General features: G+C 48.8%; 13 protein-coding genes across 13 annotated transcripts; 6 read left to right on the forward strand and 7 right to left on the reverse strand.

Moving 5' to 3' along the window:
• Positions 1–72: 72 nt before the first annotated feature.
• Positions 73–2,271, reverse strand: YPP1 (Ypp1p; the record flags this gene model as incomplete). Its single annotated transcript, XM_002551817.1, has 1 exon — positions 73–2,271. One exon carries the CDS (start codon positions 2,269–2,271, stop codon positions 73–75), a length of 2,199 nt encoding a protein of 732 aa, XP_002551863.1.
• A 150-nt stretch (positions 2,272–2,421) lies between these two features.
• On the reverse strand, positions 2,422–3,015 carry TMA22 (Tma22p; the record flags this gene model as incomplete). Its single annotated transcript, XM_002551818.1, has 1 exon — positions 2,422–3,015. The coding sequence occupies one exon, from the start codon at positions 3,013–3,015 to the stop codon at positions 2,422–2,424; it is 594 nt and encodes a 197-aa protein (XP_002551864.1).
• A 219-nt stretch (positions 3,016–3,234) lies between these two features.
• On the forward strand, positions 3,235–5,691 carry FYV8 (Fyv8p; the record flags this gene model as incomplete). The annotated part of the gene is made up of 1 exon (XM_002551819.1): positions 3,235–5,691. One exon carries the CDS (start codon positions 3,235–3,237, stop codon positions 5,689–5,691), a length of 2,457 nt encoding a protein of 818 aa, XP_002551865.1.
• Positions 5,692–5,744: 53 nt separating this feature from the next.
• On the reverse strand, positions 5,745–6,482 carry SKI6 (exosome non-catalytic core subunit SKI6; the record flags this gene model as incomplete). Its single annotated transcript, XM_002551820.1, has 1 exon — positions 5,745–6,482. The coding sequence occupies one exon, from the start codon at positions 6,480–6,482 to the stop codon at positions 5,745–5,747; it is 738 nt and encodes a 245-aa protein (XP_002551866.1).
• A 961-nt stretch (positions 6,483–7,443) lies between these two features.
• GPI14 (glycosylphosphatidylinositol-alpha 1,4 mannosyltransferase I) lies at positions 7,444–8,628 on the reverse strand (the record flags this gene model as incomplete). The annotated part of the gene is made up of 1 exon (XM_002551821.1): positions 7,444–8,628. The coding sequence occupies one exon, from the start codon at positions 8,626–8,628 to the stop codon at positions 7,444–7,446; it is 1,185 nt and encodes a 394-aa protein (XP_002551867.1).
• Positions 8,629–8,810: 182 nt separating this feature from the next.
• On the forward strand, positions 8,811–9,152 carry KLTH0B01782g (uncharacterized protein; the record flags this gene model as incomplete). Its single annotated transcript, XM_002551822.1, has 1 exon — positions 8,811–9,152. One exon carries the CDS (start codon positions 8,811–8,813, stop codon positions 9,150–9,152), a length of 342 nt encoding a protein of 113 aa, XP_002551868.1.
• A 237-nt stretch (positions 9,153–9,389) lies between these two features.
• KLTH0B01804g (KLTH0B01804p) lies at positions 9,390–10,298 on the reverse strand (the record flags this gene model as incomplete). Its single annotated transcript, XM_002551823.1, has 1 exon — positions 9,390–10,298. The coding sequence occupies one exon, from the start codon at positions 10,296–10,298 to the stop codon at positions 9,390–9,392; it is 909 nt and encodes a 302-aa protein (XP_002551869.1).
• A 284-nt stretch (positions 10,299–10,582) lies between these two features.
• Positions 10,583–11,278, forward strand: CAL4 (Cal4p; the record flags this gene model as incomplete). Its single annotated transcript, XM_002551824.1, has 1 exon — positions 10,583–11,278. One exon carries the CDS (start codon positions 10,583–10,585, stop codon positions 11,276–11,278), a length of 696 nt encoding a protein of 231 aa, XP_002551870.1.
• A 252-nt stretch (positions 11,279–11,530) lies between these two features.
• Positions 11,531–11,797, forward strand: SPC1 (signal peptidase complex subunit SPC1; the record flags this gene model as incomplete). Its single annotated transcript, XM_002551825.1, has 1 exon — positions 11,531–11,797. One exon carries the CDS (start codon positions 11,531–11,533, stop codon positions 11,795–11,797), a length of 267 nt encoding a protein of 88 aa, XP_002551871.1.
• A 310-nt stretch (positions 11,798–12,107) lies between these two features.
• XKS1 (xylulokinase) lies at positions 12,108–13,853 on the forward strand (the record flags this gene model as incomplete). Its single annotated transcript, XM_002551826.1, has 1 exon — positions 12,108–13,853. One exon carries the CDS (start codon positions 12,108–12,110, stop codon positions 13,851–13,853), a length of 1,746 nt encoding a protein of 581 aa, XP_002551872.1.
• A 402-nt stretch (positions 13,854–14,255) lies between these two features.
• PDX1 (Pdx1p) lies at positions 14,256–15,503 on the forward strand (the record flags this gene model as incomplete). The annotated part of the gene is made up of 1 exon (XM_002551827.1): positions 14,256–15,503. The coding sequence occupies one exon, from the start codon at positions 14,256–14,258 to the stop codon at positions 15,501–15,503; it is 1,248 nt and encodes a 415-aa protein (XP_002551873.1).
• Positions 15,504–15,621: 118 nt separating this feature from the next.
• Positions 15,622–17,139, reverse strand: MET3 (sulfate adenylyltransferase; the record flags this gene model as incomplete). The annotated part of the gene is made up of 1 exon (XM_002551828.1): positions 15,622–17,139. One exon carries the CDS (start codon positions 17,137–17,139, stop codon positions 15,622–15,624), a length of 1,518 nt encoding a protein of 505 aa, XP_002551874.1.
• Positions 17,140–17,871: 732 nt separating this feature from the next.
• Positions 17,872–18,732, reverse strand: KLTH0B01936g (class I SAM-dependent methyltransferase; the record flags this gene model as incomplete). The annotated part of the gene is made up of 1 exon (XM_002551829.1): positions 17,872–18,732. The coding sequence occupies one exon, from the start codon at positions 18,730–18,732 to the stop codon at positions 17,872–17,874; it is 861 nt and encodes a 286-aa protein (XP_002551875.1).
• Positions 18,733–19,485: the final 753 nt, after the last annotated feature.

A 19,485-nucleotide genomic window follows, 5' to 3' on the forward strand; every position in this document is an offset into this window, starting at 1 on the left:
GTTTGCTTGGCTATACGTAAATCTTTGGCGCGGCCAGCGCACTCCCAAAAGAGTGAGGGTTAACACCAAGATCTAAAAATTGCAGTTCTTGAAGTCGCGGATAGGCTGTAGTTCTTGATATTTGACGCAGTTCCACAGGGACGTTTCTAATCTTTCTGTGTCGTCGTAATTTTCGTAGACGCGTGACAGATACCACCACACTTCAGGGGCATGGCAGCCCTCGATTGATCTTTCGACTACTTCTTCGAGTACCATTTTCAGTCTGGCGTATGCAGCTGATCTATCTTTTTCGCCAGTGAAGGCGTCGAGACCAGCAGCCGACGGCGTTTGGGGTTGTAGTTGATGCGAGGAATTTTCTTGGCTGGTTGGAACCAGGCATTTAGCGAAGCCCACGATGGCATCGATATTCAGAGCATCATAAAATAGGACTTTCTCGAAAGAACGAAGGGCTTTTTTGCCATCGACGTCCAACGAGAGATATCCATCGGCCAGATCATTGTTCAAATTTTGGAAATTCTTGGTTACATTACGTGATTCCGCCAGGGCTTCACGAGCGTCTACGATTAGGCCCTGCGTCAAATAGAGCTTTACAGCAAACAGCCATACAGACTGATGGAGGTAGTCTTTGGTTTTGTTGTAAGCAGAGCCCAAGTCGCCGTTTTTCCCGTTTTCTGGGAAGGCAAAGTTGAACAGTTCAAATAGCTCTGGCAGAAGTTCAAGCGCATCATTAACTCCAAACATTTCCTGGATGATTGCCAACTGGGTTAGCTTCAAATGGATCAGCTGCCACCTGTCGCGGGCTGGCGCTTGGGGATCTTCATGGACGGCGTTTTCCAGCGCTTGAAGCACTGAGCAAACGATTTTGAATGAAACGTTTTTGTCCTCTTTGATAGACTCACAGAGCGCTAGCAGGTGCCAGGCTTTGTAGTTTTCAGGCTCTCTTTCTAGAATGTTTGACTTGAGGAATTTTACGGCATGCGTTATCTCCCTCTTTTGTGCCAACGTGAATGCGTAGTTGAAGGCTATCTTGGAATTATCTGGCCTAGCAGCAAGCGCATTAGCCAGATAATAGGTGTGGTTGTCGTTAAGCAACTTGTCCAAATCTTCGCGACTATATTCGTATAATGCGTTCCACGACCTGGCAAGTAAACTAGAAGCCCTTTCGGGCACAAAAACCCTCGTGCCTTCTGAGGCCCATTCGATGGACCGCTCAACTTTCACCAGGGGGAGCGCGGAGTCCTCATAGAAGCTGCATAAGAGCCCTTCAAACCTCTTCATTACATCCTTCAATGCAAATATCTTCGGTATATCACGACCTTCAGATCTTGAAACGATGTGTTCGTAAGCGTCGATTATGGCAAGCACGTCAAACCACTCGCCGTTATTGAGATCTCTGTAGCTTCTGTTGTAGTTAAGGAAAACGTTGAAGTTCAGAATCGACTCTCGAAGCTGGTTTTCGCGTCCGAAGTATATCATAGCAGTTTTGGTTACTATCATACTCTGGAAAGTTCGTGACATTGACTCAACCACAAAAGAATGCCAATCGGGAGATAATTCGGACTTGGTGCTCCTTAAGTAATGCTGGAGAACTAAGTGGAATTGCTCAAGCGAGGCATTGTTAGCCTCTTCAGCATTGGGGAACTTTGCAGATGCTAAAATCGTCTTTCCCAGTGCGAGCAGCTCCTGGTCATGGCCATCAGGCTCTGACATGATAGCAATGAAGGAGGAGATAACGGTGCGAGGAAACGCAGAGATTGCTTGGCTCCAATTCATGGAGAGACGTGATATAATACGGTCCAGGTAATGATAAGTCAACACATTAGATTCTTTTGGGAGTGAAGTAACAACTTCTGGCAGATGTTTGACGTAAAAGTCTCTTGATTTATCACCACGTAGCAACCCGCTGTAGTACAAGTTTTCAACAGACAGAAAGGTTCCAAACGCACCTTGTGCCGCCGATATTTTTGCAGACTCGGCCAAGCACTTGTCAGCTGTTTGTGGGTGCGACAGATGGTAGTTCAAGATTCCCGCCAAATTCAGCCATACTTTTTCCACAAGGGCATCGCTAGAGTCCCGCTCGAACCTGTTGCACTCTTCCAACAGCACTTTGCAAGCCGCCTCTTTAATTATGCCTTTCTGATGAACGTGGTAGTGCACTCGATACTGCAAGCTTAGCACTTGATTCAAGCGCTTGTTCTTTGTGCGGAATTCGCTAGCACCCAGCAAACGTGAGCCAAGGGCCGCTTCTACCTGCTCGTAGTCTTCCTGCATTGCTTCGCGTATCCAGACAGTCCCACTGGCTCTCAATTCGTTCTATCCAGCCTTGCAGATCTTCCTCCAACAGTAGACTAATACGTGCATAGTGCTGATGCCTTCTTGTTTTATATCACTAACTACGTACACACAACAGTTTCGCGCCCATCAGGCAGCGGGCGTCGGAGTGGTGGTGGTGGGCTTCTTCTTTTTCTTCATGTCCATCTGCTCAACCTTGACCTCCTTCAGTCCCTTTTCCTCAAGCAGTTTCTGGATGTATGTTTCTGCCTCGTCGGCAACATCGCCTTGGATGATGATTTCCTCCTTTTTCTCGGCGTTCTTGGAGACCGAGCACCCAGTAGCGAACTTAGACGCGAACGTCTTAGCCAGTTTCTTCATGTCGATCTCAAAGACCTCGAGCCCGGCAATGGCAACCATGGTCTTGCGCTTTGTTCTAGCTTCACGCTTGATGATAACTTTAGACGATAGCTTCTTCGCCAGCTCCCTCTGCTCGCGGTTCTCCTGCTTAGACTGCAGCTTCAGCAGGTCCTTTTCTAGCTTCTCTTCTCTTTCTTCCCCGATAGAAGATCCAGCCAACTTGGCGGCCGCATCCTCTACTTCAGCGTCCCCGTACAGGCTCTGATATTTTTCTGGATGGTTTTCCAACAGCCAAACTTTGCACCTCTTTAGTTTTCCGGTGAACTCACAAAATTCTGGAGGAAAGGAGCAAACTCCGCAGTAGATAACTGTTCTGAGCGACATGATTTTTGTCTAAGCTTTCGTCGTATTGAGTCGCGCGATGAGCTTTTTGGTGTAATTTCTTAGAAAGCGAAGTCGCATCTCTAATAGAAAACAATTATCATAATATTGGTCATGAAGAACGAAGGACTGAGTTCGGAAACTTGAAGGCCTCTTAGAAGCCTCTTCGTGACAGCAGTTCCCAACTTCTGTAGAGACTCAGGAACGGCTAGGCCCTCCAAAATGTCTGATAATGTTGAGAGGAGAAAGTCCCAGAGATGGGTGAGTGTCGGCAAAGGTTCTTATGACGGCAAAGAATGGGACAGCAGCGATGAGGACGGATCGTATGAGGCTTGGGAAGATGACAATGGGGAAACTGCGCAGTCGCCAAAAAGAAGCGGAACTGTGACTAAGTTGCCACCGCTGCCAAAGCTCCAGTATGGCAGGGACGTTGACAGCGCCCCCGAGGGGAGCAATGGCTCGAGCCCGAAGCTCGAATCCACGAGTTCCAACCTCGACCAGCTTATGAGCCAAATTTCGCACGAGATGACCCCGAGGTCTGAGTCGAGAGAGCGATTTTCCCCCAACGATGGGACTCCTAGGCCACCGCGGCAATTCGGTGATGAAGGCGATGAACACTCGAGCGCGTTCAGTTACTCGGATTCTGAGGAAGAGCTGCAAGTTTCGAAGACCGGGTACTTCTCAAACATGGTAGGTGCCACGCAAAGCGCCGGGAGAAGTGGTAGTTACTCGGATGATGAAGTGTATGTCACCCCTGATCCCTCCAGCCTGTCGCGAGCAACTGCCGAGCCAGAAGCCGCGAGGATGGACACGCGTGGGTCGGACTCGGCCTCAAGCGCAGCACACGCATCCAAATCTGAACTTGAGAGATATAATGCCTCTCCTGATGACCGAGAATCCATGTCAGCCTCTACTACTGAGGTCTCAAAGTCATCCTCTCCTAAAGAAAATAGTGCTTCACTCAGCGGCGGGCAGCCCGCCTCAGTTAAAAGTGACAATGGAAGCTCCGAAACTGACCATCTGACCGGTTCTGTCCTCTCTTCTGCGGATGAGGTACATACTGGAAGCAAGGATGTGCAATCTGGCCTCGAAAGTGTTCAAGGCTCACAACCGTCAGGCAGTGCAGTAGAAGAAAGCAAGGAAACAATTTCAAAGGGTACTCTAGCGCATCAAGGCGACGATACTGCGCCTCAACAAGAGCCACATGAATCGCATGGGACCCCAATTAAAGATGCAAGAAACAATTCTTCTGACGAGTACGGCGATAATGAGTCGTTTTTCAACCATTATGGTAACAATAGCTCGCAATCTTCTCCCGCGAATAATCCAGATAATTCCCCAAAAAAGCACGATTCATCCCCTCTGAAACTGCGGCAATCATCTAAGACTCAACTTGGTTACGAGAATGTGAAGTCTCAAGCACAAGATGAGAACAGCAGCGACAACGCTAGCTCCACGTCGGAGCCAGGGAGTTTCAAATTCAAGGACCGCGTAAGAGAATCCATTCTTGAAAGCAGCGATGAAGACATCGGAGATGATGAAAGTGTTCTTAGGGTGCCGACAAGCGGCTACTACGCAAAAATGTTGAAAGATTCATCGCAGGCCGAGCGCGGCGATGATCAGAGTACTGAAACTGAGGGTAGCAGCATAGTGAGCTCTGAAACAGATACAGGCTCAATAACGAAAAGCATTAATGGAAGTAATCAAGACGGGGCAACTACACCTGAAGCTATTTCGCCAAGGAAACATAATGAGGAAGACCAGACCACTGACACTGAACCGCTTGAGGAGCAGGAAGGCTCAAAAAATCTTCAATCAAGACAATCAATAAACCTTGGTAAGTGGCAGCCCGATACTGACGCTACGAGAGCGGCATTTCTCGGAGAGGCAAGGCCGGAGGTGCCCGAGGACTTCGTGATTGACCAGGATGGAAATATGGTTGACGTAAACCCCTCCAGTATGAGAAATCCTCGTGTAGTTTCAACCTACTCGGAGGCCGAAAGCGCTTGGAATGCATTTCCTTCCGCTGGAAACGCTGAAGGTGATCTTGATACCATTTATGACACGAAAACGATATATGATAATCAAACGATTTACAACGTTCCTGGCATCGCCACCAATAACAGTTCGTTACCGCCTCTCCCTAATAACATCTCAGCCTTAGAATCTAGCGACAGTGCTGCAGTAACTGACTCAGATTCGATCCTCAGGCATCTCAGCGGCGAGAAGAAACCACATTTTTCAAATCTGAAGGAAAACTTCTCAGTACACACTCCAAACTCTGAGGAAATTGCTCAAGTTAGAGGCCGAGAGGCTCCATCAGTCAATTTAGACTCGCTGATAAGCGCTAAAGGAAAAACGCATGCCATGAAAATCAGTGATCTCAGGAATCACTCCGAACAACTTAATGCTTACGATACAGGGCTACACACATGGATAAATTATGCGCTGAAGAATTCAAGTTCTGACAAAGATTACATCTTCCAGGACTATAAAGTCAACAAACATGTTAGGGACGCATATGCGCAAGCAGACGAATTGAGTAAAAAGATGACTGTCAGTAACACGGTGGCAAACGTAAACCAGAACGTCTCACATCTGAAACGCAAAGTTTTCTCTCACACAATGAAGGAAAAGTCCAAGGGTCTGTTTTCTTCTATTGGTAAGAAGAAAGCTTAGGATTTTTCCTTGAAAGCATTCTGGTAAACCGGTTTATGATTTTTCGTTATATATCAAGTAGACATGTTAGCAAGCCTTCTTTCACCATGTTTCCGTAGCTCCTTGTCCATGAGCTCCCTGATCCGGTGAGACCCTGCAATGCCGATAGCGAGTACACTTTCCATCCTATCTAGAGGAATTTTGTCCTCCACCAAGAGGAGAGAAAGCTTCTCCGACTTTCCGACAACACCCAGCGTTACGCTACTCATCGCATTCTCCTCGACTGAGTTAAGGTCTAGCAACGGTGTGGTATCATAAAGCCCTATAGATACGCCGCTGATATAGTCGTACATTGCAATACCTGCATCGATCAGCGCTAATGTTATTCCGTTGATTAAGCTGCTCATGAGGCCACCATCTTGTTGCAGCACATGTATTTGTATCTCGATCTGAGTACGTGGGTACAGGTGTAGCATCACGTTTTTCTCAAACGTACGAACTAAAGCTGTTTGCATCTCCAGCACTCGTCTTTCATTCTTATGACTGGACTTGCTTCTTTCAATCTTGGAGAATCGAGTAATATTGAGAGCTACGGATATAGTGGCTTTGGTGACGTTCATCTGGGAGCGAAGCTTTGGCTCCTGCGGCCCGGTAACAAGAGTTATAACCTTGTTGTTTCCTTGTTCAAGGTATGACGAGCCGTCTGATGCGTTTGCATGGGTGTTGATCGAACACTCCAACCGACGAAGCTCATTCCACCGACGCCCGTCTACTCTCAGGCCCTCTGGCGAATATATTTCGAGTCTGGACATAGGATGGGACTTTTGGGACTGCTTTTTGTTGATTCCTTGGTGTTGCTGAGTAGCCGAGATGACCTGTAGAATTTTCTAAAAAACTAAGCTCTACTACGATCAAGATGTTGACATAAATAAAAAGGCAGGCAAAAGATGCTCTTTGAATAGAGATTCCCAACACTTCAACGCCATGTCAAACTTTTAGCCTAAACCTCTTTATCTCTGTTAGAGGCCGACTAAAGATTTTCTTGGCATCTGATGGCTGTCAAAAGATGACTTCAAACAATACATAATTACCAGGACATTAAAGAGGAAACTTTGAGATTTTCTTAGATGCTAGAATTACATGGAACTTCAGCCAACGCGGTAAGCAATATCAGATTTTAACATGAAGTGGGTGAACCAACACCCTTGAACCTTTGTATAATTTCTCTGAAGAGCTTTTCGGGATCTCAATGGTGATGAGTTCAAAAGATGCAAAGCTGTAGCTTAACTTCGCCATATTAAGATTTGCCTGTATGCTCTAAGCATGAAATTCGTTTGTACCGCTGCAAATGACAGATGGATACGCAAGCAAGCTTGTTGCTCGACGATATCAGCTTCACAGCACATGTGCGTATCCTATCCTAACCAGTAAGCTGCTGCAACTGCCACTTTCGGGCCGCCTGTAGGGCATGTACAGTGCGAATGCGTAGAAACTGGGGCGGTTAAGCCGCCTTTTTTTGGGGCTCATCAATGCGCTCGGTTGGTAAAAACTCGGCAACCGAGTCTTCGCGCTGTTTCTTGAAACGCCTGTCTTAGTGGGCTTTGGTGAGCATCGGTGGAAGAATCATGTTGGACCTGCGCCTCTTCTGTGTATATGCCGCTTGTCTCACTTTGGCTTGAATTGATTTTGGGCGTGCTCGTGAACATTTAAGGACTTGTAACTCCGGAAGCTTACTGTAGCAATTGAAGTAGTTTTCGTTTCTTTCAGCGGTGATTAGCGCTTCTTCTTTTCTTCAGACAGTTCTGTCTTAACCTTGAAATCGTCTATAAACTGGCCGAGAATCCAGACGTTACCCAAAAAGAACGAAAGACTAGCCAGGAAGAGTCCTGGGTAAAACACGTTCTTGCCTTTAAATTCCAGCAAGTAGCCAAAAAACAGCCAAGCGCCTTGGGTCCCAACCCAAATCAAAGCCATTGTTAGGCCCTTTTTCAGTGTGATGCTTGTCCGCGCTAAGTAAAAAGGAAGGAATATGAGATACCAGATGAAATACTGCGATGTGCAAACCTTGTTGTAAGTGACAAAAGCAAACGTCTGAATGAACAATAAAGAGAGCAGGCTGTTAAAGCTTGGATCGCGAAGTAACAGCGGCACCACCCCCAAAGTAATGGCAGCTTGTGGCAAAAATGCTAGCTTGGCCCAAAAACTATCCGTGGGCAACGCAGACTCGAAATAAAGAAGCATATGGAAAACAGAAAAGTTGTGTCTATGATCTGTTCTTGAAAGATGGTAGAAGTAAGCGTTGTCCAAGAATTCCATCCCATATATCTGGTACATCCAATAAGAAGTCCCTGCCAAGGCAAGAATTGCAGAGACTCCAACCTTGAAAACGTTAAAAAGGCCGCCTTGCCTCTGACGGTAAACATAAACTGCAATTGGGATGCTGTAGATGATCGGGTATATTTTAAAATGGATCGCGAACCCTAAAAATAAGCCTGATAGCACAAACTGGCGGGCCTTAAGGAAATACAAGGATAACAAAATTAGAAAGCATAAAACGCTCTCTGCGTTGCCCCTGGTGCTTATAGTAATGACCATAAAATTCAAAAGCCATAATGAGCTTAGAATAAGCTTCTTGCGTTTGCTCTGCGCCTCGAGCAAATTCAAAATTAGGAGCCCTGTTAGCAAGTCAAATAGCACAAACATCATTTTGCCGAAGTGGATCCATTGTAGGTAATGATTAGGGACCAAAAGCCAACTCAGAAGCGGCGTATACCTGTAAGTATCCCTCAAGTATGGCGACAATCCGTGAAATACGTACGAAGCAGCATCATTGAAAACAAAATAGTCCACGTCTGTATACTTCACTTCAAAGTATTTATCCTGATAAATCCCGTAGAAGAAAAAACCAAGCCTTAAGGCGAGGGCTCCCAAAAAGAGAGAAACAGTCGCTGTGTCCATGCCTGACTCCCTTATCAAATATCGATCAACTGCGCTAGGCAAATCCTGAGATGAACTTGAGCTTATGGACGCGGTTTCTAACAGTAAATTTCAAAACTCGGTTGAAAAATAATGAAATCAAGGGTCTCTAAGCCAAAACCCACGGAGGAGACCGAACACATTCAACACGCATCGTAACCATCATGAGTGGGCCACTAACATATGAGGAGTTAGTAGATCATATCGTGAATGAGAAGCCCATCCCCAACATACTGAGCGTCCCCAACGTTACATTAGACCCATCTTTAGTCACTAAATCAAATATGAAACCCCGGCCCAAACCCTGGGAGCGGAATAACGCCGCAACTAGTGAGTTGGCTGGCGAACCACCACATCAGCAGACTGCAGTAGCAGAGGGGCCCGAAATATGCACTCGTTCTCGCAGTTCTGAGAGTCTCTCAAAGTACTATGCTATTGAGGCGGAGTTTGAGCAACAGTTGCAGAGCTTCCTGGGCGGGAACGAGGAAAGCGAGAAGTTGCAATGAGAACCGGGACTGGGTCCTGAAGTTCCCATCTACTGTTGCCGCGTTACGATTTTTTTTGCATGGTTCTAAGGGAGAACCTCTCAGCATGGGTAAAGGCATTGATAAGGTACTCAGTACATAATTAACATATTCTGTATCTTTGAACAAAGACGAACGGCTTTTCCGGTCGCTGAGAAAAGGCGTTTCAACTCTAATCTATCATATTGGGTTCAACGCATTTCAGGCTAGCGCCCTCACTTACGGCTTGGCACCACTTACTCTGAGGACGAACTCAAACGACGCTAGAGCAGCCGCGTTTGCAGGGAAACTCCTCAAAAAGCTTGGAACAAACCCTTTGAAGAATCCCTTGAAACCTTTTGAGCGCCAGATGTCAGACGCAGCCATTTTCCAGGACTTGAAGCTTCCGTCGTATTTATCGCTGCACAGGACGACCTGCTTTATCACATCACTTGGGTAAGCAGTAGTCCAAAATCCAAAAGAAGCACTAAACCCACCGGCCCAGAAGTTGATCGCAGTATCGCTCAGGTTTGTGTTGGCTTTGAACCAGCGTGTGAGCAATTCATAGGACCCCCACCAATAGATGAAGTGTGTTCTGAAGATTAGCGTACTTATCAAACCTTTGTAAAGACCCCTGATACCATCCGCGACGTAAACCTTTTTGATTACGTCAATGGGTCCGCGATATTTGGTGGTCTTGGCATCGTATTGAACCTGCAATTTGGCTTTGGCCAGTTCCACTGGCGCTGCGATGAAGCTCACCGACCAGCCCGCCATGACACCGCTGAGAATACAGCCCGACAGAGGCAGCTTCTCTTCGTGCTGATACACGTACTTCTTGAGCAGCATACGGTAGTTGTGGAGGCATCCTAGCATCACAGAGTCCATCAGAATCCACCCAACCAAAGGTGGTGTGAAACCAAGGTAGAACCCGCGAACACCCTGCTGCCTCATAGTTTGATAAACACAATCAAGAGGCCCTTTGAACCTCCCTGTATCCTGCGAAGTCTGCAGCCTCACCTTGACTGTGTCAAATGGATGGCCCACTGCATTTTTAGCGAGTCCGGAGAACATTCCGGAAACAAACCCCATAATCCGGGAGTATGCTTCATTGGGCACCACTACGTTATTGTCAGTACGAGCTGACATTTTTAGTTCTGTCTGTATTTGATAAGTGAAGTGCTAGTAGATGTGCCATTACTCGAGGCGCATCGCTGAAATTTTTCGCGCGAAGTAGGTGCAGGATAGAGAGCACTGTGGAGGAATCGGCAAGCGCGCCCGCAAGGCCATCGAGAAGTCCCGATCCGTCGACCTAACCGAGATCTGGTTTCATTTGTCTGAATCTTTTTCGTTTTATTTGTTTAGCGACATTTTAACGTCGTGGTTCTACCGCGTGCTCATAACTCTGGAAATACGTACAATCTTGGGGTAGAATGGATTCGCAGGCCTTCAGTCCGAGCTTTGAGGATGAGCTCACAAGATGTGCAACAATAATAGAGCGCTTCATTGTTTCGCTTGTGAATGTCGCCTACTACGCGTGCTTCCACAAGCAGAACGAAGATGCGTCGCCCTCAACAGCCGCTGCTAAAAGCGCAGCTTTTAAGAAAGTCAGGGACAGTTTGTTGGCGCTTGCTGTTCGCGCTGAAAAGCTGACCAGCTCTGAGAAGATCAGTCCTGCGGACATGAAGGGCTTGGTTTGTCGAGATTTCCTCCAAGAGCTGCATCGCTGTTCTGAGGTCGCGAGCGATGAATTGCTCCAGGTATTAAACCCTATAACTACGAAGCCTCTTGATGGGTACGAGGAGCCCTCGTCGCTGAACAAAATACCCACTCACCTACGAAACTGTATCCTAGGATTCGTCCAGATATTCCACTTTTTTCGAAAACTGCCTGTGCAGGAACAGTATCACATCTCTGCACTCCAAGCACGCATTCTAGAGCGCGAGCTCAAGTCCGACCTACTTGGGCCGTGGACGCGCCAGGTTGAGACTCTACATTCGACAATTGGATGGATTCTTCTCTCAGATTCTCACTTTCAACAGAAACTGAACGAGTACAAGAGTAAAACACAGACTGAGCCAGGTGCACTGGCATTTAATGAATGGCTTAGGCATGAAATCAGACAGTAGATAGCGGAATGCATGCTGAGAGCTCGATTTAGGTTTTAACTATCCGATTAATGGGGCTAATAAGCGGTAAAGACGCGGAAAACTCCACCACTACTGATGAGCTGAACGAAGCGGTAATTCGCAAACCGACGGTGGATATTGAGCACTCTGTGACATTGAATTCTTGGTTCTTCGAGATTCACCCAGTTATATGCGCAGTCATCAGAGACGGAACCACTTCTTCCAACTACCCACCACATACAAGGTCAATTGATGTCTGAGGTGCTACAAGAGATACAAAAGAAGCTGGTCTTCCCTATTGACTTTGCGAGTCAACGCAGACTCGACCGCTCTGTCTACTTATGCCTCATGATAGGGACAGTGGTTTCCTGCTTCATAGGTTTGTTCACCCAATCGCTATTCAACCTGGTGGTATCGTTCGGGCTAACCTTCTGCGTCTGCCTAGCCTTGGGACTACCCAGCTACCCTGCATATAACAAGCAGCGTCTTGAGTGGGTCAAGCCTAAGATCAGCCATTAAAATCTCTAGTGTAAGGGATGGGCTCTAAGTCGAAAGCTGTGTCCTTCAAAGCATGAAAGGGCGCGAAAGTGAGAAATCTAGGTTCTATATGCCGCAAGATAGGACTTTGAGCAGCGAGTGCGCTTTGTATAAGGTTTGTAAATGCGCCAATGGCCCTATGGTTTGCGCCCATTGGCACTTTCTCACAGGACCTCGTGATAATATATGTGTACTTCAATTTGCTGTTCTATTTAACGGGGGAAGACAACGGGATCACTTACTTGCCTCGAGCTTTTAGTCTAAGAAACAATTATACCAAGAGCGCAGCAATATGACAGCTGACAAGGTTGGCGCATTCTATCTGGGATTCGACCTCTCAACACAGCAACTGAAGTGTTTGGTGATCGACCAAAATCTGGCCTTAGTACACTCTGAGACCATAGGATTCGACAAAGACCTGAGCCACTACAAAACCACCAAAGGCGTCTATCTGCATGAAGATGGGACTGTGGAGTGTCCAGTAGCGATGTGGCTCGAGGCCGTCGATCTAGTCTTCGAGAGGATGTCAAAGCACAAGCACATTGACCTGAGCTTGGTCCGTGCAATGAGTGGCTCTTGTCAGCAGCACGGTTCGGTTTACTGGGCTGAATCAGGACCCGGGTTGCTTCCGAAGCTCGATTCCAAGCAATCATTAAAGCAGCAATTGTATCCGGAGGCGTTCTCCAGAAACGTGGCGCCAAACTGGCAAGACCACAGTACCGGAGAGGAGTGCCGAGAGTTCGAGGAAAGCTGCGGAGGCGCGGCACAACTCGCTCAAGTCACCGGCTCTCGTGCTCACCACAGATTTACGGGTCCGCAAATAATGAAGATCGCTAAAAAAGAACCAGAGGTTTATCGTGCAACATCTAAAGTCTCGCTGGTGTCGTCCTTTTTAGCTTCTATCCTGGCAGGTGAATTCACGCCGTTGGAAGAAGCGGACGCATGCGGTATGAACCTGTACAATATTGACAAGCGCGACTACGACGACAAACTGTTACGCAACGTGGACGACGACACAGAAACCCTAAGATCAAAGCTCGGAGGGCCCCCTATCAATTGCGACAAACCCGCGCCTGTTGGCACTTTATCACCATACTTTGTTGAGAAGTATGGTTTGAACCCCGAGTGCCAGATCTTCCCCTTCACTGGCGATAACTTGGCAACTATCTGTTCTCTACCGCTTCAGCCCAATGATGTTCTGGTGTCCTTGGGTACAAGCACTACGATTCTTCTGGTCACCGACCAATACCACCCATCCCCTAACTACCATCTGTTCATCCATCCCACCATTCCCCGTCACTACATGGGGATGATTTGTTACTGTAACGGTGCGTTGGCTAGAGAGCGTATCAGAGACCAACTCAGCGAAACTCACGACTGGGAGCCTTTCAACGCGGCGGTAAAATCTACCACGCTCAACACTGACAACGAAATTGCTTGCTACTTTCCCCTGGGGGAGATTGTGCCAAACGTACCCAGCTCTTATCGCAGAGCAACGTTTGCCAAGTCTCCAGACTCTCAGGAGGTGAAGTTGGAATTAAAAGATGCATTCGCTGACATTGCACACGATGCCAAAAACATCGTTGAAAGCCAAGCTCTCAGCTGCCGTGTGAGAATCAGCCCCCTGCTATCAAAGGATTGTGCGGATCCAAGCGTCGACTTGGGCGACTCAATGGTGCATTTTGACTGTGATGACTTTCCTCTCTCAGAGTACAAAAAGCGTCCAAGAAGAGCGTTTTTTGTGGGTGGTGCTTCGAAAAACGATGCAATTGTCGAGCGCTTTGCTCAAGTGCTCGGAGCCACAGATGGAAACTTCCGTCTGGAAACCCCCAACTCATGCGCACTTGGTGGTTGCTACAGGGCTATGTGGTCCCATTTGTACTACGGAGGTCTCACTAAAGCACCCTTCGACAACTTCCTCAACGAGCAGTTCAGATGGGACACGGATGTTCAGTCTCTGAGCTTAACAAAGGACAAAGAGTGGCAGTACTTTAACAACAAGATACAAGCCCTCAGTGAGTTAGAGAAGACTCTCTAATTCAAGCGCAGATAGTCCGAAAAAGGACGAGGAGCTCGGAAAAGACGTTGCCGTCCTTTTCAGCGGCACGGCTCTGCTTCAGACATGCCAAACTTTCGATGGCATTGTTTGAATTTATAAACAAAAGAAGAAGACCATCTTTCAGAATTGAGGCTTCTAAAAGCTCTATAATTACGAACGCTACGTACAATGATATGCAATTAATGAAGATCAAGTGACACACCCGAAGGGCATAGCTACTTTTCACTAGTGTTCTTTTATTTAAATTGACTGGTACTCTTGAGTACTCCAATCACAACGATCACATACAAAAAAATAGATAGGGTTCGATGTCCATTGAACTACGACAAAACCAAAGCAGGCCTAGAACTAGAGCGGTTTGACAGCATTAAGTGAGGCCTTATGATTGCACGTGGACTATTGAGAGGAAATGCTGGCAGGCTAGCTTGCTTGAGAGCTCTTCACAGGAGCAGTGCTTTATCAAAAGCTCAAACTTTCGCGATGCCTGCAATGTCCCCTACCATGGAGAAGGGCGGGATCGTCGAGTGGAAGTTTAAGGTAGGCGACCCATTTTCAGCTGGCGATGTTTTACTAGAAGTGGAAACAGATAAAGCCCAAATCGATGTTGAGGCTCAGGACGATGGTAAACTGGCAAAAATCGTGGTGGATAACGGTGCAAAAGACATCAACGTCGGTGAGGTGATTGCTTACCTGGCAGAGCCTGAGGATGACCTAGCTACTCTCGAGCTGCCACAACCTGAGAAGAGTACGGGCAAATCCAAAGCAGAAACAAAATCTGCAGCTAAACCAAGCGCCACCGCCAAGACCTCGCCTGCGTCAATTTCGCAAGAGAACAAGCCAGAACCCAAGAAGAATGCCCCATCAAAGAGCTCGTCTGATTCAAAAAGTAGCACTGGCGTTGCAGTCAAGGCTAACCCTTCTCAGACTCTTCTTCCTTCCGTGCAAATGTTGTTGCACGTTAACAACATATCTGCGGAAGACGCACTAAACAACATTCCAGCTTCTGGACCCAACGGTCGGATCCTCAAAGGTGACGTTCTGTCATATCTGGGCAAGGTGTCCCAGGAATCTGTTACAAAGCTGGCGGAGTATATTGAGAAGGGCTCTGCATTGGACCTAACCAACATTGAATTGAAAGAGCCAGAGCCTGCTCCTAAAGCCAAAGAAGAAGTCGCAAAGAAAGAACCAGTCGTGCTTTCTGAGCAATTGCATCTGAAGGTTGCGTCGGGCGTCACGTATGAGCAGCTGGCCAGATCCCTTGAGTCTTACGTCAAGGAGGCAAAGTATCTAGCTCACGAACAGCCTACCACCAACCCATATTCCGAGCACTTTGATGCGGTATTTGAAGAACTGATAACTCCCGAGCCAAGAGCGCCTAGATTTGAAGTCTCGTACGATCTCATTTCCCTGGGGAGCAGCGGCATAAGCGCCAAGCAACAGGACGATATATTTGATCTGCTGGCAGGCACAAAACCCTCTCCTGCGGCAAGCGAGGTCGAAACCGCGCAACCAAATGAGTTTCTAGTGAGCGTAAGGGTTCAGGTTAGTGACAAATTCACTGACGCCCCAACCAAGGCGGAAAGATTCGTTCAATATCTAAGAGATTTAGAGAGTTCTGCTGAACTTTAAAGCTCGAAGTCTCCGTAGGTATAAACGGTTAGTAGATGAGCGGTTTTGTTTGATCCATACCGCACGCGATAGTTGGTGCTACATCTAGTATATAAGTTACATGAGCGCTTGCAAAGGATTAGAATGTAAAAAACCCATGGTCCTCCAAGAATAGGACAACTTTCTGGACGACGTGTAGCACAGCTTCGTCGTCACTGTCCAAGGTAATGTCCGCGTCCTCCGATGTGCCAACTAAGTAAGCATTTGACACTGAGTTCCACTTTTCGTATTGACTTGGGATAATCAGACCTGCGCCGCTGCTAATAAAGTCTGGCACCAATCCCAAAACATTTGCGTCATTGTTATGCTCTAGAACCTTGAAATGTCTGCCACCGCCAAATTGCAAGAATGTGGTTAGGAGGGCAGTGCTCAACTGTTTGTTGCTTTTCAAAGAGCTTGAAAGCACAATTGCGAAGCCCTGTTTGGGCCTTGGTGGGTTGGACTCTCTCAGAATCTTAACTACCTCGGGGTATGAGAACCATTCAGGAATTGGACCACCGCTTCTCAAACGGTTTCTCAGCTCTGTCCCGCTGATGTTGAGAGTGGAGGTTGTGGATAGGTCAATTTGGTCAATTGGGGCGTAACGGTCTTCTTCAGGCAGGTATGTCACCATTCTGAAAGGAACAACCTCAATACCAAGTTCATTCTTGTAGGACTCGACCAGCTCTTGAGCGTCGTAAGCGCCGTAGAAATCGACGCCAGCAGAGTTCTTACCAGGGCCGGCGTGGTCTCTGCCGACAATGAAATGGGTAGCACCGTAGTTCTTTCTGATGATAGCGTGCCACACAGCTTCGCGGTCACCACCCATACGCATGGCCAGAGGCAGGAGAGATAGTTGGGCCATACCGTTGGGGTATCTCTTGATAATTTCCTGGTACACACGCACACGGGTATGGTGGTCGATGTCACCTGGCTTGGTTAGTCCGACAACAGGGTGAATCAAGACCTTGGCATTGTGTTCTCTTGCAGCCCGCACAGTGAGCTCTCTGTGAGCTCTATGCATTGGGTTACGGGTCTGGAAGGCGACGATGCGGTCCCATTGCTTGGAGTCAAACTCCAATCTCAGCTGAGCCGGAGTTTTCCGCAGACCTGGGTAGTCGTAGTGGACAGGGTACTGAATGGCCTGGATTTCACCACCAACGTAGTACTCACCGGCAGTCTCCTTCAGGTACTTGACAGCAGGGTGCTCTGGGTCGCCTCTAAAGACCTTCTTGGCTTCGTTCTGCTTGTCAGGCTTGTACACGTCGGTGACGGTGAGGATGGCGACGGGAATCTCGTTGTCCTGCAACAGAACCACTCTGGCGTCAGGCTTCAGCTGTTTTGCGAACGCCTCGTCGACATCCAGGTTGATTGGAATTGTCCATACAAGTCCGTTGCTCAGACGGGATTTCTCTACAACGCCGTCGTAGTCCTTTTGGTTCATGAAGCCGGACAGAGGGGAGAAACCACCGTTCTGGATCAATTCCAGGTCACAGATCTGTCTGGGAGTCAGGTCCCACTTGATCGAGGCCTGGGCCGCTTCTTGCAGCAATTGGTCTTTAATTTGGGCATCGCGGGCGATGAGGTCTTGTAGAACACCACCGTGTGGGGCAGGCATGGCGAATTTGTATTTAGTGGTAAGCGAGGATCTTGGTCAGAGGTCAATTGAGAAATACGCGGCATGCAAACGCTGCCATAAATACAGTTTTTGGGCCTTCCTGGTTAGCGACGTTGTGGCTGTCCTTGATCGAGTATATCAGGTCATGTGCTCTTGCTCGACATCGAGTCACATGAAGTTGTCAAGACCGTGGCAAAGACGCAGCGGGACCGCGGGACCTGTGGAGATGGACCATACTCGGAAGGGTTGGGTCAGTAAGCCACTCGGCGTAGAGGCTTGGGAAAGTAGCTCATGTTTCGTCAAGACAACGATGGAGAGGTGGCGCATTGCGAGCACAATCGAGGCGTAGCGGGCGCCTTGTTCTCTCGACCCTGCATATGTGCCTGCTTGCTTGATTACGAACTACGTGCGAAAGGGCGGGAGAGGGTTAGCGGTTGAGCTGAGAAGAAGGGCGCATTGGGAACTTGCGCCGCACACTCAAAGCTTGTTTCGAGTGCCAGTTGGTGATAAAGTGATTTGGATGCGACGTCGAGACTGGGTTCGTGAGTTAGATGTGCCGGCCCGCTATGCGAGACAAAGGTTCTCGCTCAGCCTCGTCAGATGCGTCCAACTTGCGCCTACTTGCCCGGATACCTGGCTCTTCATTCAGAAATATATTTTATTGTCTTGTGCTATGTAAGGGTCATACACGACCAGAGCGCGGGTGCTGTACTGTACGGCTTCGAAACGGGCTCAGGTTTGTCTTCTGCGCGCTACGTAGAAAGACGTCTCCCATTCTAGCCTCAACTTGATGTTATCGTCCCAGCCGCACCCGCGCTTCAGCTTCTCGATCAACGCGTCTATGACGTCTTCCGCGCAGTCTTTGTTGTTCTTCTTCCATGCGTCGTAGACGCTCCAGGTGCTGATGAGATCGCGCAGGTCCTTCAGGGTGCAGCCCTCTCTGGTGACGCGGAAGCTGCGCGTGCCCTTTGTCTTGAGAGGGACGTTTACCTCGCTATGGACCATCTCGAACTCGTGGCTTGGGACCTGGATGGACTCGCCCAGCCTCCTGACCAGCTCCATCTCCGGGGGCCACAACGGCGCGAAGGAGCGCTGGTCCTCGTACGCGCAGTGCTTGAAGATGGCGTTGGCCTCGGGGTAGTCTACGAAGACGGGGTCCGCATAAAACCAGAACGCTAGTGTCGCTCCGGGCCTAAGCAGCCGTGCTGCTGCCCGGAAAAACTCGTCGTGCTTTACATACTGTATGGACTCGCCGCCGGTGATCATGTCGACCGAGCGCTCCTCAAAGAGGCGCGAGATGTCTTCGCCGGCCGCCTGCTGGAAGCTGACACGGCGCCGCGAGACGCCGGGCAGCTTCTCGCGCACCTGCGCGGCCGTCGCGAGCATCTTCGCCGAGGGGTCGCAGCCAACCACCGTGTCGAAATACTCGAGCAGTGGGAAGGTGCCGATGCCCGTGCCGCAGCCTACGTCCACCGCGAGAAGCCGCCCGCCGGCGTGGTGCGCCATGATGGCTTCGTAGAGGCTTTTTGGATACGTGATTCTGTATTTTTGGTACTTGTCGGAATCGATGACTCCGTTCAGGTAGAGACTCATGGCTAGATGGGGAGTTACGCCGGGCAGCAAGACGACGACGTTGCTGGCAGAAACACTGCCTTAAATAGTTCGGAACGCACTACTCTCGAGAGATCTGGAGGACGCCCTTTGCGACCGGACTTCCAGAAATAGCATACAGCGCAAGAGTGCACGTGATCTATGGCACATCTTGGCGCAGTTACTACGTGCCAGGGCTATATTACCTAGTAAAAACAAGTAATCAATGTACAAAATAGCGACATAAATATTAAAGAAGAAAACAGAGAGAACACTGTCCCGTGCGGAGCGACATCCGAGAAGGGACGCGAAACCAAACCACAGAGACCGAGACCAACATCCGGAACCTGGAACCACCAACACCATAGCCCTGGCGAGCCGGTAGCGACCGCACATAGTGCGCTTCCGCGCACACCCACACCCACACACCACAGTCACGAGACCAAGCATCCTGATCACTAAGAACGAAACATTCACCGGTCGTTGCCACGCGCGACGGCGACACAAACGTGTACGTATATAATGACACATGCCCACGTGCGCGCCGCCGCCCGCGAGCGTCTCCCGGCTTAGCGGCCGCTTCCCAACAGCGACAACTCGCGCAATACCGGCGGTTGATCGGCTAGCACTCCGCACGTGATCATCCGTGCTTGGCTCCGCGCTGCGCCCTGTGTTGTGCGTGGTACGGCGCTCCGCGCTATTTTCTGCGCGGAGTGTGGGCGGCAGAGCTCCGCCACGGGAGACGTGCGCTCGTTT

Source organism: Lachancea thermotolerans (genome assembly GCF_000142805.1).
Source record: "Lachancea thermotolerans CBS 6340 chromosome B complete sequence".
Lineage (NCBI taxonomy): Eukaryota > Fungi > Ascomycota > Saccharomycetes > Saccharomycetales > Saccharomycetaceae > Lachancea > Lachancea thermotolerans.